Source organism: Hyla sarda, chromosome 5, assembly GCF_029499605.1.
Source record: "Hyla sarda isolate aHylSar1 chromosome 5, aHylSar1.hap1, whole genome shotgun sequence".
NCBI classification, from domain to species: Eukaryota; Metazoa; Chordata; class Amphibia; order Anura; family Hylidae; genus Hyla; species Hyla sarda.
This window is the reverse complement of record NC_079193.1, coordinates 171,551,295-171,573,466: the sequence shown is the minus strand read 5'-3', so window position 1 is coordinate 171,573,466 and position 22,172 is coordinate 171,551,295. Positions and strand designations below refer to the sequence as shown.

The 22,172-nt window shown below is 47.4% G+C and overlaps 1 protein-coding gene across 2 annotated transcripts in view; it reads left to right on the top strand.

Annotated features, from left to right (window-relative positions):
• COL15A1 (collagen type XV alpha 1 chain) overlaps positions 1–22,172 on the top strand; it is a 369,611-nt gene that overhangs the window by 168,391 nt on the left and 179,048 nt on the right. For both annotated transcript variants that reach the window (XM_056520745.1, XM_056520744.1), the window contains one exon: positions 13,907–14,028. In XM_056520745.1, coding sequence (XP_056376720.1) covers positions 13,907–14,028 — 122 coding nt within the window. The remainder of the gene's footprint in view (positions 1–13,906; positions 14,029–22,172) is intronic.

Below are 22,172 nucleotides of genomic sequence, written 5' to 3'. Positions count from 1 at the left end.
CTCTGTTGCCACAGACGCTTCAGCTCGTAATCACAATAGGCCCGTCGTAAACGGGTTGGTAACTTTTTCAACAGATCCCCATAACTCGACTTTCATCTTGGAGAGTCTTCCAGGTGTACAGTTCTTCTTTAACATTTTCGAACCTGAGTTCACCATCCATGAGGGCGCTAACAACATTCTAGTTCACAAACCGTTGATAAAATTGGGGAATCTCCACGTCTACCCACGCTCTTCACTGGGGGTCATCCGAGACAGTACATCAGCATCGACATTTGACTTGCCGCTTCGGTACTTGATAGTGAAGCTGTAATTAGCTAATCTTGAAGCCCATCGCTGTTCCAGGGCGCCCAATTTGGCAGTGTTCAGGTGGGCCAACGGATTATTATCCGTGTAGACAGTAAATGGTGTGTTAAAATAATCTTTGAATTTTACAATCACGGCCCATACCAGGGCAAGAAGTTCCAATTTGAACAAACTGTAATTAGCATAATTCTTCTCTGCCCCTCACATATTATGACTGGTGTAGGCAATCACTTTCTCTTGTCCATCTTGATCTTGGGACAGGACAGCTCCTAGACCTTCAAGACTGGCATCAGTATATTGCCGGAACGGCTGACTGTAGTCTGAATACGCCAAGATGGGTGGCTGTATTAGTAGATGCTTGAGAGCTTGGAATGCTGTCTCTTGCTCTTCGGCACAATCAATAGGTAGTCTTCCATTGTAGTTATCCTTCGCCGTCCCCCACAGGAGAGCTTTAAAGGGTTCTGCAAATTGGGCGAAGTGTGGGATTAAACGGCGGTAGTAGCCGGCAAATCCCAGGAAGGTCCTGACATCCTTCACCGTGCGCGGTGTAGGCCAGTTCTTGACAGCATCCACCTTCTGAGAATTTGGCTGAACTCCCTATACACTGACAATGTGGCCCAGGGAATGGACTTGAAGTTTGAGCAAGTGACACTTTGATGGCTTGATCTTCTGCCCATGTGTGATCAGAACTTGAAAGACATCTGACAGATGACTGAGGTGTTCCTGGTAGGACTTGGAATACATGATGACATCATCCCAGTACAACAAGACACTTTGGAAAATCAGATGTCCCAGGCACCATTCCATCAGACGCTGGAACGTGGCAGGGGCATTAGCCCAAATGGCATCCTTTTGAATTCAAACAATCCCATGGGTCTTCTCCCGATCCTCCGAGGCCATGGGCACTTGCCAGTACCCGCTGGTTAAGTCCAGGGTGGAGAAGTAAGCAGCAGACCCCACAGCAATAAGAGACTCCCCAATTCTTGGCAAAGGATAAGCGTCCTTATGTGTACAGAGAGAAAATATAGATAATCCAGCTTCCTAAAACTACAATTCTTTAATCAATCCATTAAAAGTCAACAAAAAAGTGCAGGATAAAAGCCAAATGAAACGCTGACGCGTTTCGGTTTACATGAAAACCTTATTCATAGTGATATTTCACGGACAACAACATCCAACATATATAACTGCTCCAAAAATACTGAGCTGACATAGGGCAGACAACCGAATGTCCTATGGGAGCTAAATTTTCTCCATTGTTGGCAAATCTGTATATGGCCCACTGGGAGGAGGTCGTCCTCTACATTACCACCAATCCATTTTTCCATCTGATTGGATGGTATGGAAGATATCTGGACGACCTCCTCCTGGTGTGGCTTGGCACACAGGAACAAGCTATTTAATTAGGTGAATTCTTAAATCATAATCAATGTAACTTACATTTCATTACCCAATGCGATAACCTCAATACTAACTTCGTGGACGTTACACTGATGAGCAAACCACAATCTCATAAAATTGAAACTAAATTGTTCCGAAAACAAACTGCTGGCAACAGCCTGCTACATGCCAAAAGTTGCCACCCACTGCATGTTATTAAGAATCTACCTATAGGAGAATTTGTGCGAGCAAGAAGGACATGTTCAGAAACTTGAAAGCTTGTACAGATATTACCAACCGCTTAATGGATAGAGGATACACACAAACAGATATTCAACGTGCCAGTAACATTGTTAATTCCAAACCCCAAGGACACTACTTACAAAACAAGCCTCATCATAATCATAATACTTCTCAAATTGATCCCCTTACATTCAGCACAGCCTACAGTGTGGATTTTGAGCAAGTAAAACGAATTGTTCTAAAACACTTACCTGTACTTCATGATGATGAGACCTTGTCTAGAATATTGAGTGCAGGAGTCAGAGTTGTCCCTCGCAGGGGTAAATCCCTGTACAACCAACTGTCTCCGAGCGATTTTTGAACTGAATCCTTGGGAAAACAAAATTGGCTTAGTTGTACGGGATGCTACAAATGTGGCCACACACAATGCAACCTATGTAAATATATCCATATTTCCAATTGCTTTAAAACCACATCCACTGGTACCAGTTATAACATCAAAACATTCATTATTTGCCATACTACACATGAAATCTATCTTGCCACATGCAACATTTGTAATCTACAATATATTGGTTGTACAACCAGAAAACTAAAAACGAGAATTGCCGAACATCTTGCATTCAGAAACTAGTCTTTAACCCGTCAAAGATCCATGTCCGGACTTACAAAATATCTTGTTGAAAAATATGCTGGAGATTTGTCTGGACTGAGCATCCAGGGGATTGAAAGAGGCAAACCACCTGGACGAGGTGGTGACTGGGGTAAGCTGGTGTTCAGACGGGAGGCGTTTTGGATCCTCAGTCTGGAAACCAGGTACCCATGGGGACTGAACTATAAGAATGATCTTTCATACATTTATTAATATACCCCATAATGTTAACTTATCTATATGTATACAATACAAGCTTACATTTTTCAAGACATTTTTCTTTGATGTATCCTTGTACAGATTGATGTATCCTTGTATAGATAATCCAGCTTCCTAAAATATATGCCTGTCTCTACGTGGTTAATCACTTGAATAAATTATCTCACCAGAACAAACACCCTATGAGGGGTGTGCCCTATGTCAGCTCAGTATTTTTGGAGCAGGACTATATTTGCTGGATGTGGTCCTCTGTGAAATATCGCTATGAATAAGGTTTTAATGTAAACCGAAAGGCGTCAGGGTTTCAGTTGGCTTTTATCGTGCACTTTTTTGTTGACTTTTAATGGATTGATTAAAGAATTGAAATTTTAGGCAGCTGGATTATCTATATTTTCTCTCTGCTGTTGCCTGTCTGGGATCCGGCCCACTTCCTCTCCTTGCTTCTTTAGAAACATCCTCCAGGACTAGATGACTGATTGCTACACATGGTAAGCTGACTCCTTGCTTTGTTTCTTTTACGTCCTTATGTGTGACATTGTTCAGCTTCCTGTAGTCGACACAGAAACGGACAGTTCCGTCTTTCTTCTTGACTAGGACGAGTGGTGCCGCCCAGGGACTCTGACTTTTCTTGACAGTCTGAGATCGGGCAGGCTGTCACCTGTGAGGATACGATGCTGGATGATTGAAGTTTTTCCGAAGTCTGTTGGATGCTTACTGAAAGCTTTGTGATACCTCTTGGCAACGTTGATGACTCCATTGTTCTGGTCCCGTGGAGTAGTAGCGTCCCCAACCTGGAGCTGCGCCAACCTGGGTTCTGGGGGGTTAGCACTGGATCCATCGGTGACTTGAGCGCACACTGTCGGGCCAATAGACAGTCACAATGTCTTTCGTCTCTAGGAGGTATAACTGAGCCACAACTGAGTGTATTTGGGTAAAACAGTAGCGGAATCAGACAGGTTCACTAACCATACTATGGCTCTTCCGTTTGATACAGTGACAAGACTTCTCGTAGCTCGGACTAATGGATGATGTTCTAACTGCATGGGTTCCAGCAGAGCCTGATAATCTAGATTTTTGACTCCAGGGCATGCACGGCACCATATGATGGTTTCAGTGTTGGGTTGTGAGGTCACCAACCTGATATCTTGAATACGTACCCTGCAGATGTCGCCTTGCTTGTTGGCAAACTTCCGTTCCGCTTGTAGGACTTTTAGGTGGTGCTGCACAGCCTGCTGGTCTGAAGGGGGCATATGGGGAATAGAGGTATACAAGGCATCTAGAATATCAATAAAGCAATTTCTCATAATGTTCATCCCCAATATGAATTCAGCAGACCCCTTATCTGTCATATTTGTTACAATCACTCCCTGCCGTGAAAGTTCATGCTCACCCAATTGGATGGTTGGCTCCCAGTATCCATGTCTGGGGACTGGTTGCACATTACCTGCAACTACTCTGAAATTAATATAATCAGGCTCACACAATAAACTAGCTGCACCAAGGGAACTTCCTGCTTGGGTCCGGTCAGCAAAGTCTTCCCCTGTGTAACACAGGGCGGTCCTTTTGGTTCCTCCTCACTGAGTTGAAGAGACGTCACCGCTGGAGACTGGTGTGGGCGGAGCTGTGACCACTCATGCATGTGAGAATCACTAGACCAGATTAACCCTTACAGGTACAGACTTAACACAGGGCTGCACAACTTCCACACTGTTCACAATGGCAGACAATAAAAGTTTCTTCACCTCACCCTCTTGTTTAACAAGCGCCTATCAACATATAAGTTTTACTGACAAAGTCCCGTACACTTTCTGGTGTCATTTCTTTTCGCACCAGCATGCAAATTTTCTGCAGTACAGACACAGTTCAGTATCCTGAGTATCCTGTTCGTAAGTTGTGGTGAGGGTGCGATGAAAGGTCAGATGTTATTACCCTAGGGTCAGATGACATTAACCCCTTTTATTCGTGATGCCAGGGCGTGGTTATCCTCTACACCACCTGAGGTATGGCAACTGGTTCCTGGTCCAGGCATGGGGCAAATAATCACTCCGTTGCAAGGTTAAGGAACAATGGCAGCTTTACTGAGGCAGACAGGCATCAAAGTTTTTACAGCTCAGTTAGGCCAAAGGAGATGACCAGTGACTTTAGGAGACTTGCAGGCTTTTTGGGACTTTTAGTGGACTTGGAAATAAATAGATATGCAAGTGAATATAGATAGCAAAACACATATATATGTATGTATATATATATATATATATATATATATATATATATGTATGTATATAACAATCATAAGCAATCCAAACGCGATTGTAAAATACTAAAGTGCAAAATGGAAATAAAGTGCAACGTGCTGTGGAAACAATGACATATTAGTATTACAATAGTATTTTGTTAGTTATAAAGAGTGATATAATAGTTAACGTGTATGTAAGAAAAATAGATTCCCTTTTTTTTTTTCAAATTCAACAATGATTTTATTGAAACAGCAGAAGGAAACAGAGTAGCTTACAATCGATCAAAAGAGGCGACGGCCATGTGGGCTGGTATAGCCGGGCAATAGTGTTGAGCGGCATAGGCCATATTCGAATTCGTGAATATTCGCGAATATATGGACGAATATTCGTCATATATTCGCGAATATTCGCATATTCGTTATATTCTCGTTTTATTTTCGCGTAGCATATGTGGAAATTCGCATATACGAAAATTAGCATATGCTAATTTTCGCATATGCTAATTTTCGCACGCCAGTCTCACACAGTAGTATTACAGCCTTCTTTACACCACACAAGCTGGAAGCAGAGAGGGGTGATCACTGTGATGTGTACTGTGAAGAAAAAAAAAAAAAAAAAACGAATATTCGTAATTACGAATATATAGCGCTATATTCGCGAAATTCGCGAATTCGCGAATATGCGATATTCGCGAATAATATTCGAATTGCGAATATTCGCGAGCAACACTACCGGGCAAGTAGTTGACATATGACACATATAACAGGAGCATTCCAAAAAGAAAAAAAAACTGCAGACATCAAATGTCAGACATATGGAAGAGAAAAAAAAACTGTCAGTCTCGGCTCCGAATCTAACGTCTGGAGGGCACAACCAAAGTGGTGCGTAACATTGTGTATAAGCAAGTATAAAACATAATTATGTGAATCAAAAATGAGAGCCAAGACAAGTGAAAGATCAGGGCACGGGTAAAGAACCCGAGATAGAACCAAAGAAGAATATAGCGGGGAGTGAAGGAAAGAAGAGGAGGGAGACCAAGTGCGAACGGTAGGGGACATAAAAAAGACAAACGACAAGTAAAGGGCAGAGCCGAGGCCAGACGGTATGTAGCGTAGACCGGGCAGACATCACCAGCGAGGCGAGCTACAACCCCACTAGCCCCAATCGGGCCACAGGGTAACATTACAGTGAGCGAAATGCCGGGGAGGAGCAGAACTCAGACCACGGGAGCCAGGTCACCCCAAGTCTAGTCACGTCAGCAGGCTGGACTGCTAAAAATTCCTCCATGCGGTGCACCTGTGCGATTTCGCTAATCCAGTCAGCCACTGAGGGGGGGTCGGGGAATTTCCATTTCCTGGGAATAACAGTTTTAGCTGCCTGAAGGAGATGACGGGCTAGCGACTTTTTATATTTGTCCTGGGCCAAGGGAAACATATAAAGGAGAGCAGCGTCAGGGCACCAGGGGATCTGGATCCCTGTAGTGTCCCGAATGACGCAGAAGACTGTGGACCAGAAAGGCTGCAGTCTAAGGCAACTCCACCACATATGCACCATTGTCCCCCCGCCACCACCACACCGCCAGCAAGAATCCGATAAAGAGAGGTACCAACGATGTAGGATTTCAGGTACTCGGTACCAGCGGGAAAAGATTTTAAAGCTGGTTTCTTGAAATTTAGTGGCGATTACTGCCTTATGAGTCGGAAAGAAACATCTGGCCCATTGTTCAGGGGTGAAGGATTTATCCAACTTGGTCTCCCAGGCTCGACAGAATTCTGAGAGGGAGTCAGACCTGGGAGACAACAACAGGATATGGTGTGTCGGGGGGGGGGGGGGGCGACGGTGCCATGCACAGCTGTTCGAAAGGAGTCAATGTGCGGTGTAATGATAAACGGTCAGGATGGCAAGAGTAGAAATGATGCAGTTGCAGATGAGAAAAGGGGGCCCGCCTAGTGGAAGGACGATCGCATAGAAGGGTTTCCAGGGCTTTGATACCTGCTCCGGTCAATACGTGATGGAAACGAAGGGGCTCCAAAAGGGATGCCCCGAAAAAACTATTGGAAGAGGAACCCGGGGGAATCTCAGGATTATCCAAGATAGGGAGCAGAGGGCCCATACGATCTACGAGGGCCACAGAAGGCCCCGGGCAGGCCAGGCTAGCCAGGGTGTGGCGAGTGGAAAATGACAAATGGGAGGGGTATTGAGACGGTTGGGACAGAGTCCATGGCAGGGTAGATAGGGCGAGGGGACATATGTCCTGCACCAGATGGACCCACATTTTAGAGGATACATTGTGAAAATAATCCAATACTCGGGCATGGACACAGGCCAAATAGTATGCACGGCAGTCCGGGAGTCCTACCCCCCTTGTAATTTAGGACGTGTCAGGGTGAGCCTATTCAATCTGGGGCGGGCACCGGCCCACACAAAAGAGCCAAAGCATGCCTGAATTTGCTTCCAATAAGAGGAAGGGATATACAAAGGAATTGTTTGGAGTAAATATAATAAGCGAGGCATCAGGGTAATTTTAAGGATATTTATGCGGCCAAACCATGAAAAATCCTTGCTATTCCACGCCGCGAGGTCCGTACGGAAACGGGCCAGCAACGAGGAAAAGTTGAGGGTATATAGTCTGCAGAGGTCCGACGGGATCACAGCCCCTAAATAAGAAATACTACCCGGGGGCCAGCGAAAGGGGAAGGAGGACTGGAGCATGGACCCTGTACGCCTTGGTAATGAGACGTTCAAAGCTTCCAATTTGGAGTAATTAACTTTGAAGTTCGACCAGCGGCCAAACTCAGAAAGGCGGGCCATGAGATTCGGGAGAGACGTCAAGGAATCTGAGATATAGACCAAGAGGTCATCGGCAAAAGCCAAGCATTTATAAGTGTGAGTCCCGATGGTCACCCCATGGATGTCAGGGTCCGCCCTAATACTGGCCAACAAGTGCTCCATCACCAGAGCGTACAGGAGAGGGGATAGGGGGCAGCCCTGCCAAGTGCCATTATGTTTGGGGAAGGGGTCCGATAGAGAACCATTAATTTTGAGTCGCGCTGTGGGGTTACAATAAAGCGCCATAACTTTCCCAATGAATGTTGGACCAAGGCCAACATTCCGTAGGGTTTGTGCCAGGGAGGACCAGGATATCCGATCAAAAGCCTTTTCGGCATCAAGGGAAAGGATCATAAGAGTTAATTTCCGGGATTGAGCGTGGTGAATGATATCTAAAGTCTTGATCGTGTTGTCCCTAGCTTCCCTACCCGGCACAAACCCAACCTGGTCAGGGTGAACAATAGAGGGGAGAATCAGATTTAATCTATTGGCCAACAATTTGGAGTAGATTTTTAAATCGACATTCAGTAGGGATATGGGCCGATAGCTGCCGCAGGAGCAGGGATCTTTAGTGGGTTTAGGTAGGACGATGACGTGGGCCAGGATGGAAGCAGGGGGCAGCGGGCAATCAGGAGAAATGGAGTTGAAGGGGGAGGAAGAGGGGGGGAGAGGGGGAGGAAGAGGAATCGAGGCAGGGTCATAATGAAGAAAGCATACAGCTACTTCAAGCGAGGGGGGGGGCGTCCACTCTGGGGACCAGAGGGGACCGATTCCCAGCGAGTGACCAGCCGCTGCCGGCGGCCACCCCTATGAGGCACATTAGGCCGGGGTAGTTTAGAGGACTGCTGGGGAGATCTCGGGATCGGGCGTTTTGGGACTCCAGAGGACAGCTGAGGCCAGTCCAAGAGGGCAATATCAGGCAAGTCCAAGTCACTTAGGAAAGCAGGAACATCAGCAGGAGAGTGCAGGGTGAAGGTATTGCCATTCCTCCGGACCGATAGGGCAAATTGAAATCCCCAGCGATAGGGAATGTCTCTGACCCTCAAGGCTTCCAAGATGGGTTTGAGCGCCGCTCTTTGAGCTAGAGTGTGTCTGGACAAGTCCGGGAACAATTGTACCTGAACGTCTTTGTAGTATACACGTCTGCGGGCTCTGGCAGCACGAAGGATATCCTCCTTTAGGGCATAATAATGTACCCTGCAAATCACATCCCTGGGGTGCTGGTCATCTGGACTAGGGGGACGCAAGGCCCTGTGTGCACTGTCCAGCTCAATATGAACATCTGGGGGACGTTCCAGCAGATCATTGAAAATGGACAGTAAAGCAGGATACAGTTCATCCGAGCCCACCTCCTCCGGGAGCCCTCGGAGGCGAATATTGTTGCGCCTATTGCGATTTTTCGACGTCATCAATATGCTGCTGTAAAGTAAAGATCTGATCACTGTGCTGCTTCACCGTCTCTTGTAAGGCTTGGACTGAAGAAGAGGAAGATACATGTGCCACCTCGATCGCTTCCACTCTAGTAGTTAAGGCAGAGACATCATAGCGCAGTTGAGTAAATTCCTTCTTGCACTCTGCAACTATCTGTTTAGCTAAGGATGAGAGGTCAGTCTTAGTAGGGAGTGAGGCAACCAGAGCTTGGAGGTCAGCTAAAGTAACTGGACGGTCCATTGATGAGAATGGAGAGTGTCCCGGTTGCACAGGGGTCCCCCATACAGCTTGGGACAAGGGTGGTGCAGCAGCTGTGGGGGAAGGAGCCCTAAACACAGCTGGAATTCCCGCCAGGCTAGGAGGGGGCCCCTGGGATGATGGTATGGGGGGCCCGTTGTCTCCTAGGGATGCATGGGGTGCAGTAGAGGGCGAGGGCACCAACAGGGCATTTTCCTGGGGCTGATGAACGGGGGAGTCCCAGGGTGATCCAGAGGCCCATGAGGGTGAGGCGGCAGGTACTGCATTCTGCAGGAGTGCAGAGACCGGCATATTGTAAAAGGCCTGTAACAGAGGATGAGAGCCACAGGCACTGTGGAGGTGAGGAGCAAGTGCATGGCCAGAGGAGGGGGGCCCCACACCGCCCGCAGGGCCACGAGGAGGGAGGGCCTGAGAAGTGAATTAGGTCGGACCCCGAGGGCTGACAGGTCCATGCAGGACACAGTTATATGTGGGGAGGGGAGGCATACCTCCAGCCGCCGGTCCGGGATGCTGCTCTTGCGCCCCGACAGGGAAGCGTGCTACTGCAGGCGGGCACTCACTTGTTTGCGGCGTGGCGCCACCATCTTTAGAGGGGCTGTCAGAGGCCGTCTCCAGCGGTGCATGTCATCCAGGCGCAGCGATTCCCTGAACATCCCCAGGATCGCAGGCCGCCGGGTTCACAGGAGGTGAGAGCAGGGACGGTACCGGCGCAAGCACATGCGGCATTAGTGCCTGGAGGCAAGGAGGCGCTCCTGCGGGGCTGCGAGCGGGTCAGGTAGGGCACCAAAGTCCGCACAGGAGAAGGGGGACGTGAGCGGGAATTCCTCCTAGGTTTTTTGGTGTCCTCCCATAAATGCAGGGTATAGTCCTCACAAATGGCTGGTGCAGGACCGGAGCTCCAGCAAACACATCTTCACTCTGCCATGCCTAGCCACGCCCCCCAGAAAAATATATTCCCTTTTTATACAAAATGTAAAAAATGTTAAAAAGATCAACGTACAAAAAACTAATGATATAGTATCAGGCAGGATACATAACAGGAGGTGGGTAAAAAAAAGTATAAGAACACAGGTACAGAAGAAGGTGTTCATATTGGAGGGGTGCAAGACTAACCTAAAAACTAAGAAAAAAGAACAGAAAACAAGGGTAAGAATTATAAAACCAATATGATAAAATCCACCCGAGAGGGAGATTAAAAACACTATATCAAGAGCATGGAATGCAACGTATAAGGCTAGAAATGTATAAAAAGGAACAAAGTTTGCATGATCATTCAGGCCATGTGGTTGTAATGTTTTAAGTCTATAGATTCATTTAGTTTCCAGCTGTGCTAACTTAATTTTCAAATTTCCTCCCCTGATGCCAACAAACACATGGTTTATACCCCTCACCTGTAGGCCCTTCGGGTCACAGTCATGATGAGTTTAAAATGTTGGGGAACCGTCGTCAAACGTGTGAGGTCCGTCTCATTTTTGGCCGCCTTGATCCCAAGGTCATGTTCTATTGTTCTTTTCTTGAGTTAAAGAGTGGTCATGCCTACATAGACATAACCACAAGGGCAGGTAGCATGGTATATAAAACCCAGATGTATAACATGAGATCGTGTGTCTAATGTGGAAGGAGCGAGTACCATCAAAATTGGTAAATGTAATATCAGAACAAACATTGGGGCAGGCTACACATTTGCCACATGGTTGGCAATCCCATTTCAGTTTACTGGTCCCAATTGGGTTAGTGGATGGTTTGCCTTTATGATGACTGTGTACCAGAATATCTCTCAATAAACAAAGCGTGTGATTGGTCCAATCGATCGCGGGCACGCCCGTAACATCGGGACACATAGGAACGAGGCCAGTCATAGATCTGGCTAGCAGTGACATGGATGGATGCGGCCTACGATATGGTCCTGGATTGGTACATGGTAAGTGGGCCGTTCATGCTGGATACCAGTAGCGTATGTTGACACTGATTGGACTGATGCACATGGCAAGTGGGCGGTTCATGCCGGATACCAGTAGCGTATGTTGATACTGATTGGACTGATGCACAGCGGCGTGTGATGTGTCAGTGATACATTGGATAGTTGATGATGTGTGGTGACAGATGACTTGGTGGTTGGCTAGGTACAACCACTAAGTTAGGTCCTCATTGGTGGACATTTAGAGTGACTTTGATTGGAGAGGTCTAGATCAGACCCTCCTGCAAACCATATAAAAGGCTCATTCTGACTGAGACACTCATTGCTGTCGGTTGTCTCCTTGATAAAGCCCTGTAAGGGGCGAAACATGTCGGGGTGACAGCAGTATATTTTAAATTTGCACCTCATTGTGTCCTGAAACAGTAAAGACAATGTATCAATAACTAAATCTAAGATCTCTGCACCACTATCCAGCCCACACCCGCAGTGCACAGCATGGTGAGGGGCTGGTTGATTTAATCAGCCACTGCATATATAAGTAGTGATGTGGATACCAACTTATATCAACTATAAACATTTTTTGTATTGGCCTACAGGTCATAACCCCTAAGGAATTTTTTGAGAGTATGCCCATATATCATCCCCACCAATGAATTCCATCTTTATGGTATCATTATAAGGGGCCAATACTATATTAGTCATACCTTATTTGGGACTAGTAGTGGTACTAGAGAGTGATTATTGTTCGCAGGTATAATTGTCAAAACAGTGACACTATAAGAGGTGTGTTTTTAAATGTTATGTTCTCACATATTTTTTTAAAAGCATATATTAAAAGTTAAGTATTATTGTCAATACGTTTAGAAGAGGATTATTTAACCCTTTGGGTTAATTTGTTGTTATGTGTCTATACCTCTTAATGTATTGTCTGGACGAAAACCAGTAGCGAGTTATCTCTCAAATTAGCACTCCTCCGAAATGTGATCAAGGTTGTTTAGAGAAATAAAATTTCAATACTGGATCGGCTATTAGTATGCTCCAATTCTTTAACAGTATCTCCCTAACTTTGGGTACCTGTGCATGGTCAGGTGATCTGTCGCTCTTTTGGCACCCAGCCTCTGCTATGTTGCGTCTCTTCGGCTTGTATTCATGTGACTTGCATCAGTCAGGAGCGACGGACGCATCCTGTGATGTCACACGCTGTTTTCGGCAGCACTTGGCCATTTACCCTCACAGGTATCTCTGATTACACAGGTGATGAGGGCAGGATGCTAACATGTACTAAGATACCATTGGACACGTCACTTGTCATTTTTCAGGCGGATAATGAGGATTGTCCGGCTTATGATATATGTATCCACCCAGATGGGGTTTTTGGACACGCCCCCTGATGAAGCACAAGCGAAACGTACGTTGGGATTTGAGTTGGTAGGTATCGGGCAGTATTCATGGCAGAAGGCTCTTTTGTTTTTAGCTTTTTTTCTTGATTTTTTTCCAGCTGTCTTTGGTCCATGTTTCATTTATGCATGTATGTCTCTTATATCCTTTATGTAATAATGTATGTGTGGTCATACCACCGTGTCTTTGGTGCATCCCTTGAAGACTTAGCTGCTACCTTTATATGGACCAATTTGCCTTGTAATCCATGTATATCAGCTATCCGTGCCATCTCTACTCTTCTGTATCTGTCATTTTAGTGCCTTTGTTTAAAATTTTCTATGTTATGATTTTAAATGTAAGTCAGATTTGTTCAATAAACAAAAGATTTTACATGATTGGTTCTTTTCCTATTTTACAGAAAAACAAAAAATGTAATAAAAAACAAACAAACATATTTGGTAGCGCTGCATGCATAATTGCCCAAACTACTAAAATATAGTGTTTATGATACAGTAGTCAATTCACAATAAAAAAAAAATACAGATTACAGCACAAAAATCTCTATATATCTATCTCTGTTAAAAAGTTATAGGGGTTCATAAAGTGCACTGTGTAAAAACAACCCCCTCCCCCCCCCTCCCCCCCCACCAAAAAAAAGTTGCAGTTTTCCTTTTAATTTCGCCTCACATATATATATATATATATATCTATTTGTATATATATATATATATATATATATATATATCCACATAGTTTCACTGTACATTTTATGGTAAAATAAAAGGTGTCGTTACAAAGTACAATTGGTTGTGCAAAAAACAAGCACTCATATGGCTCTGTATTGGGAAAGTAAAAAGAGGAAAACACAAAGAGGAAAACACGAAAAAGCAAAAATAAAAATTGGCTGTGTCCTTAAGGCCAAAATGGGCCTCCAAGGGTCAAATGCTTTTATTTACATAGCCTGACATACTGTGCCATGAAAGCTCTATTTGCAGATGAGCAAAGAAATTCTTGAGACTATTTAATTTTAATAAAAAAAAACATTATTTACTTTTTCAGAATTAAACAACAAAGAGAATGCCATGGAAACGGCAACAGAAGAAGCTTTGTCGCTAAAGACCCTAACACTGGAAACCGGTTCAGGAAGCGAAACATCATCTCTAAACCAATCTAGAGGCTGGGTAAATTCTGCTGTAACAATGTATGCCAAAAGGTATGTTCACACATGGCAGACAATTTTACAATCCATATTTAGTTGTATGGGACAGTTCCATAAACCTATACAACAGTGGTCTCAAACTGCGGCCCTTCAGATGTTGCAAAAGTTTGAGACCACTGCTATAAAACAAAGCTGCCATGTGTGATCATAATGTAAGCTAAAATGGGAAACATCCTGCCATGTTATTAAAACACAAATAGTCATATCTAACGAGGGGTTCTGAAAAGTGTCAAACCACTGATTCTCATAAATACACTGCTCAAAAAAATAAAGGAGACATCCTAGATCTGAATGAATGAACTAACACAAAAATTATCAATGGAAAGGGCTCTCTGCTGACACTCTTTTTTATTATAAAAGTACAAAACACAAAACAAGTTCATTTCACTGTAACAAAATTAACAAAACTGAACATAAAAACAAACTATCCGTCTCAAAATAACAACTTAAACCTTCCTAACCGGCCAGCCCAGATAAACCAAAAATAAATGAATAAATAAATCATTACCTACTATAGTCCAACACACACACACACACACATACCTAATGAACATAAATAAAGTTTTCCTCGCTTGGATCAAAAACTAAAAATATCCAAACTAGGAAACATAACCACACTCCCCACCCCCCCCCTAAAAACAAAAATATGGCTAGCTGCCTTAACAAAAATAATATAATACTATAGTAACTGAAAACTGGTCCGACTGCCTTTCTCTCAAAATAATTATGACATTATATAAATAATAATAAAAATAAAATAAAATAAAAAAAATAAAAAATGTAAATAAAAATACAAAAAAATTCCCACTATACATAAAACCATACAGAATATACATACCAAAAAAAAAAAAAAAAAAAAAAAAAAAAAAAAATACATTTATAACACAGAAAAACAACCTATACTAAACTATCCCACCACCCCCTCTGGACATGGGTCAGAGTCCATAGGTCACAGTTTTTGTCCACAACTGACCCATACCAGACCCCCAAAATAGTACCCACTGCAACAGTCCAGTCCTGGGTACACACCACCACCACCCCCCCCCCAAAAAAAAGAAACCCCACCCAACCTAAAATACACCCCTACCCACCTAATGTAAACAGAACAATATATACAAAACAATATATACATAGTCTACAACAAAGCAATATTAACAGTACAATACACCAAAACCACAAGGCCCAAGTTTGGTTGCCTGCAAGCCCTTTACAATCCATCCATAGAAAACAAAACAAAAGGCTAAGGTGACATGCATAGCCCCCCACCAGGAAGAAGGATGGCAATCCTGATAAAATTAAATTTAAATTCCTCTCCCTATCAACCTCTAACCCTATCACTATCCCTTCATGAAACTGACCCTATACTCACCCTAAGATATATACACTATCCCTGGCCAAAATAAGGTACTTCACCTTAAGGGCCTAGTACCTAGGGCACATCAAAAGAAAAACCTCTCCATAGGAGAGAAGCCCTACTGGTACCAAGACTGCCATACTCCAAAGACCTGATCTTCCCGAGGTCACCAGTGATGTTCCTACAGACCTCCACCTCGGAGAGGACTTTCTGTTGGGTCGATACTAAGCACCGTGCATTCCATGTGTAGTACCTAACCACTAAACTAACTAAGAATAAAGTGCCCCGGTCTCGGCCACCCAGGGACCTGAATGCCCCATAAGCCCACTCCGGATAGGTAAGGCCGGCAAGTTGACTCCAGTTGATGGAAGCGCCCACCCGGTTGTAAACCCCTATATTAAAGGGACAATGAAGCAGGAAGTGGTCCATGCTTTCCAGCGTGTCCCCGCACTCTTCTCGGGGACATCCCCGGTCATCAGAGTTCCTACACTTCAGGTTGTCCCTTACATATAGCTTCCCCTGAAAGCAGCGCCAGGCCAAGTCCCAAAACTTCTGGGGGATCCTTTTCATGTTCAAAAGATACAACCCCACCCTCAGATCCCGACCTGGGCAGTCCCTGAGCGCCAGAGGCTTCTGGAAGTGGGTCAACAGAACCCGTTTGTCAAGGAACTGCCTTGACTGGGTCCTGATCTCCCACACTCCCAGACCCCACCGGCGTATCGCCTTCAGAGTCGGGGTAGCGTAAGCCGGAAGATATCCATGGGGTGTACGGAGGTCCTTCACTCGCCCTCCTCTCTCCCATTCCTGGAAGAAAGGCCGAAACCATTCCCTGCAGGAGAGTACCCACGGAGAAGCCCTCTCTGACCAGAGGTTTGCGATGTTAGCTTTCAAGAAGGTGTTCGTAAAGAACACCACAGGGTTTACCATAGATAAACCCCCTAGTCTCCTCGTGCGGTACGTAACCTCCCTCTTGACTAGGTTCATCCTGTTCCCCCATAACAGTTGGAAAAACAGGCTGTAGATCCTAGTGTAGTAAGCCTCTGGCAAGATACATACACTGCCCAGATAGATAAACAAGGGGAGCAGGTATGATTTCATCAGGTGTACCCTTTCCCTGAGGGTCATAGACCAACCCTTCCACTGGTCCACCTTCTGAGCGGCATCCTGGAGCTTACCATCCCAGTTTTTGGTGGGATAATCATCTTGGCCGAATGTGATGCCTAAGACTTTTGCTGACTCTTGGGGCCCTGGAAGGGTGTCCGGGAGATCAAACGTGGGGTCTCCCCCTCCCAGCCAGAGACTCTCACACTTATCCCGGTTGATCTTAGACCCGGATGCCTCCGAGTAGCGGTCCACCTCCGACATCACCACATCGACCTCCTCTCTTGAGGAGACGAAAATAGTGACATCGTCAGCGTACGCCACCACTCTCTGGGCGACATCCAGCTCCGCCAGACTCATCCCGACTCCCGCCAACGGCCCACAATCTACCCTCCGGACGAAGGGATCGATTGCGAACACGTATAAAAGCGGGCTAAGAGGACAACCCTGACGGACTCCGGAACCCACCACAAAAGAGCGGCCAGACCACCCGTTCACCAGCGGGAAACTCTCTGCCCCTGCATACAAGATCTTAAGCCAATTAACAAAAGTAGTTGGTAAGCCATATCTCAGGAGGACGGACCATAGGTACTCGTGGTTCACCCGATCAAATGCTTTGGCCTGATCCAAGGACAGCAAGTACCCCTTCCAGAGACCTGCACTACTCCGCTCCACTGCCTCCCTGACACTAAGGACAGCACTTAAGGTGCTTCGGCCTGGAAAAGAGCAGTGCTGAGCCCCCGAAAGGAGCCGGGGTGCAAACTTCACCAGCCGATTAAACAATATCTTAGCCAGAAGCTTCCTGTCCGTATTGAGAAGAGCTATGGGTCTCCAATTCTCAATCCGGCTAGGATCTTTACCCTTTGACAGAAGAATCAGGGCTGACCTCCTCATTGACTTTGGCAGAGTGCCCGAGGAGAGACACTCATTGAATACCTCAGTCAAGAGGGGAGCTAAAGACTCCTTAAAGGTCCTGTACCACTCGGATGTTAAGCCATCCGGACCTGGCGACTTCTTAGGGGCAAGCCCCTCGATCGCCATTCTCACTTCCTCTTCCCTGATTTCTTCTGCCAAAACATCAAGAGAGGGGTCTACCCCTGGCTCAGGAATGGTTTCAGTCAGGAAAACCGACATCCTGTCTCGATCTAGATCTTTCCTTCCCAAGAGGTGCGAGTAGAAGGATCTGACAACCTCCAAGATCCCTGATCTGGACCGATTCAGAGATCCTGTACTATCAATCAGTCCTGAAATGACTTTACTACTCACTGACATCTTACAGTTTCTGTAAGGGTCGGGCGAGCGGTACTTCCCGAAATCCCTCTCAAAAACCAAAGATGTGTGCCTATCGTACTGACACCTCATCAGCAAGGACTTCACTCTGGAGATATCCTCTCGGCTACGTCCAGTCGAGACGAGAAGCTCGAGTTTCCTCCTCAGACCCTGATACAGGCGGTACCTGTTCAGGGACCTGAGGCTCGAGAGCTGGCGGAAGAACCCCGCAACCCGCTTCTTGAATATCTCCCACCACTCTGACTTACTACTACATAGGCCCAGTAAAGGTACCTGGCTCTGAAGAAAATCCTCAAAGGACTGTCTTACTTCCGCTTCCTCCAGGAGGGACGAATTCAGCTTCCAATAACCTTTTCCCATCCGGGGGGTCTCTGAAACATTCAGGGAAAACAAAATCATACAGTGATCGGAGAACTCCACCTCAACCACGGACACTACGGAAGAGACAGCTTCCTCCTTTAAATAAAACCTATCTATCCTAGACCTGCGACTACCTTGATGATAGGTGAAACCCGTGTGGCCTGAGGGGCTCCGGATGTGGGCGTCCTCTAGGCGAGCTTCTCTAGCTATGCTAATCAGTGCCACACTATCGCAAGTCAGCGGACCATTGGAGCCTCTCCTATCTTGGGACCTCGTGACATTATTGAAGTCCCCTCCAAAGATCACTTGCCGACTCGTAAAAAGAAAGGGCTTAATCCTCATAAAGAGATCTTTACGGCCCCGCTTAGTTTGCGGGGCGTAGATGTTAATGAGCCGGAGCTCTTGTCCCTTCATGAAGACATCTAAGATCAGGCACCTCCCCATTTCTAATTCAATAACCCGTCGGCATTCAACAGGAGCGGTAAAAAGGACCGCCACCCCACTATACGGCTCAGCCGCAAGAGACCAGTGGGAGGGACCGCGCCTCCACTCTCTTCTGGCTTTTACCAGAGAGGCTAGATCTGACAACCTGGTCTCCTGTAAAAGGAAAATGTCGGCTTCAACACGGCCGAGAAAATCAAAGGCTGCGAATCTAGCCGTATCTGACTTTATACTGGCACAGTTAATAGATGCCAGCGTCAATGGGGTGAGTGCCGCCATACAGGGTGATTAAATTAGACGGCCACACCCTTTACTTTCTCTTTCCCTTCTTTTTTGCCCCCTCATCCCCCGAAGAAGACGAGAGGGCAGGACCACTCTTGGATCTTTTTTTACACTCCGATTGATCCATATGGTCCCCGTCTCTGTCCGGCTCCGGTCTAGCCCTGCCCTCTGAGGAAGGTGCCTCAACAGGACAGGGCCCAGTTCCCCCCAGAGGCTCCTTCTCCCTAGGCACCCCGTCCTCACCTTCCCCCTCCAAGGAGGGGGAGGAGATGGTATCGAGGACGAGGTATCGGTTTGACAGGTCAATCAGAGGGGGGGCAGTCAGGCTTCCGTTTTGGACCTGGCCCGTAGTACAAGGAACTTCAGAGGGCTCTGACCTCTTCTTTCTCCCTTTCCTTTTGCCTTTATCTTTCTTTTTGGGCCTCACCCCACTTTCCTCATCCACACTTTCATAGTGGGAGGAATCGGAAGGGTCGGCCATATTGCCTTTCTCTCTGTGAAGTCTCCTGATCTCCTCATCCAGCACGTTCTCTTCTAGGGCTTCAGCGGTTACAGGGCCAGCTTCAGGAGCAGGGGCTAAAGCTGCCCCCGTCACCTGGGCACTCTCCAGCTCCCTACTCCTTCTACGATTTTCCTCCCGCCTTAGTTTGGCGGGGCCCTTTTTCCTCCTCACTAGCCCTGTTGCGCCCCCATCTCTGCCCGTACCCTCCCCAGCCGAGGCAACTTCGCAGCTCTCCTCAGCCGGAGCGGCCGCCGCACGGGCGAAGGCGCTAGGACAACGGCTAAAAGGGTGCCCGAGGACACCACACAGGTGGCACCGGATCTGCCTACAGGATGCGGCCAGATGACCCACCCCACCACACAAAGCGCAGACCTGCACAGTACAGGCTGCGCTAAAGTGGGTGGGGCTGCCACACCTGTGACAGACCTTGGGTTGCCCCTGGTAGAAGACCTGGATCCTATCGCGTCCAAGGAAGGCGGCTGACGGAATGTGGGCAACTGTACTCCCTGAACGCTTGAGTTTGACGGAAAACGTCCAGGCCCCGGACCAGATCCCGTGCTCATCCAAGTTTTTCTTGGGCATATCCGTCACATCCCCATACCGACCAAGCCAGGTCATAATGTCATAACAAGAAAGTGACTCGTTACGGGTCAAAACGGTAACTTTCTTGACAGAGTTCTGACGGGAAATCGCCTTGACGGCAAAATCCCGCCAGCCGGGCTCGTTCTTTGCCACTTCGTAGTTTGACCAGAAGAGTTCGAGACCCTCTGGCCGTACGAAACTGACATCAAACTCGGATGAACCGTAGGGGTGAATGAGGGCAAAGATGTCACTTGCCCTGAATTCCATCTGAAGGAGGAGCTCAACCACTTTAGAGCGAGGTGGGCACGCATCCTCGCCCCTCCAAATCAGACGGACCACATTCCTACGGTTACTGTCCTGCCCGGTTGTCGGGAGGGACCAGACCACCTCCCCATTCCGCTCTCGGAAAGCCCCCAAACCGTGCCTCTCTATCCAGAAAGACAGGTCGACCTCACCCCTTCCCTCTACCTGGATCAACCTGTCGCCCCTGCGTAAAGCCTCCAGGAGGCGCTGTTGCAAGTGGCCTCCAGAGCCGGACAGAGATGGGGACCCCCCTGAACCCCCGGCAGTGACATTGGCATAGCTCCTAGAAGCAGCCACTACCGGGGGGGCAGCCAGACCAGACCCAGACCCAGAACCGTCAGTACAGCCACTCACACCACTACTCCCATCTTTATTCCCATTCATACCCGACTTTCCACTCTTACCACTACTAGTCCCACCATCATTCACTCCACTTACACTCCCACATGCACTCCTCTCATCCACAACACTACTACACTCAGCATTCTCACATCCTCCACTCATTACCTGCCTAACAGATTCTGGGCTGGCTGGGACTTGTAGTATAGCTGGTTTAATAATGTTCTTTGCTTTCTTAGCTGTTGCTGGGGTTGACGCCAAGGGCTCCTCCTCCATGGGCGATGTCCCTTCTGGAGTCTGGAGCTGCCCCCCCGGGCGCACCCCAGCTCCGCCCACACTCTCTGACACGCAGGGAATCCCCACCGTGCCAGCTGTGCCCGTCCGCACGGGCTCTGCAGCAGACTCTGACGCCCGGACACTCCCCTCCCTCACAGAGGAGTGCCCCGCAGCGCCCACAGAACATATAGTACTCGGAGGACCGCCCCCTGAGCACCTGGACCCACCATTCTCTGCCAACGGCGCCTGGACACTCCCCCCCCTCACAGGGGAGTGCCCCGCAGCGCCGGTAATGCCCACAGCACTCGGGGAACCGCCCCCCGAGCACGCGGCGGCATAGCTTGCCTCGCCACTTCCCACCATGAGCCCATCCTGCCCCTCCCTACCGGCAGGATGGGTGGGCTTCACATCTATTGCGCCTACAGCCTTTTCAGACGCCATGCTGTACCCCCCTTGCTGGCCCCGGTCCATGACAGGAACGGGGTCTGGCAGTTTGGGGGGCCCAGCAGCCTGAACCAACTTCACAGCTGGCCCAGACTGCTTGAATGAATGAAAAACAAAAGATACCGTTTCCTGAACTTTCTGCTTCTTCCTTTTTTTCACTACATCATTCTTGCCAAGATCTTCACCAAAGGCAAAATCCTCAAAGCGGGTAGGTGACTCCTGCTGCACAATAGCTCTCAGCAAACCCCCACTAGCTGCGTCCTCTTCACAGCTATCCTCCATCTCCCCATCACTGGAAGGTAACGCCACTTGATAGGGCTCTGGGTAGCTATCTTGGGGGGGCTGGGGGTCACATGCACCAGGGGCAGCATCCCCCTCACTCTCCACAGCTTCACCTGACTCTCCATCACCTTCCTCCTCTCCATCTTCCTCCTCACTGCTGTCCTCATGGCTGTCTGCACATGCATGCGGGTTTTTAAATCTTTCATTGTTAGTAAGTTTTTCCTTAAAGAACCCTGCATCCTCAGCAATGTTCCTTCTGGCCTCCTCCACCTCAGCCACCTTTGCCTTAAGAGCCCGCACCTGAGCAGTAAACTTCTGCCTCTTACCTGCAGAGGCATTGTCAGCCTGGTAGCGTGAAAACTTCAGGTCTTCCCTCAGGCTCCTAAGTTTTCTTCCCAACTCTTCATACTCCGCCATCTTGGATTGGATCCGTGACCCATACATCTCCAGAGACTCCCTTGGACCCCGTACCCCCCATTGCTGGGGTTCAGGGGTAGCAGAAGGTCCGCTGTTCTTGGCTGTAGCCTTGCGTCCTTCGGGTTTGGACGGG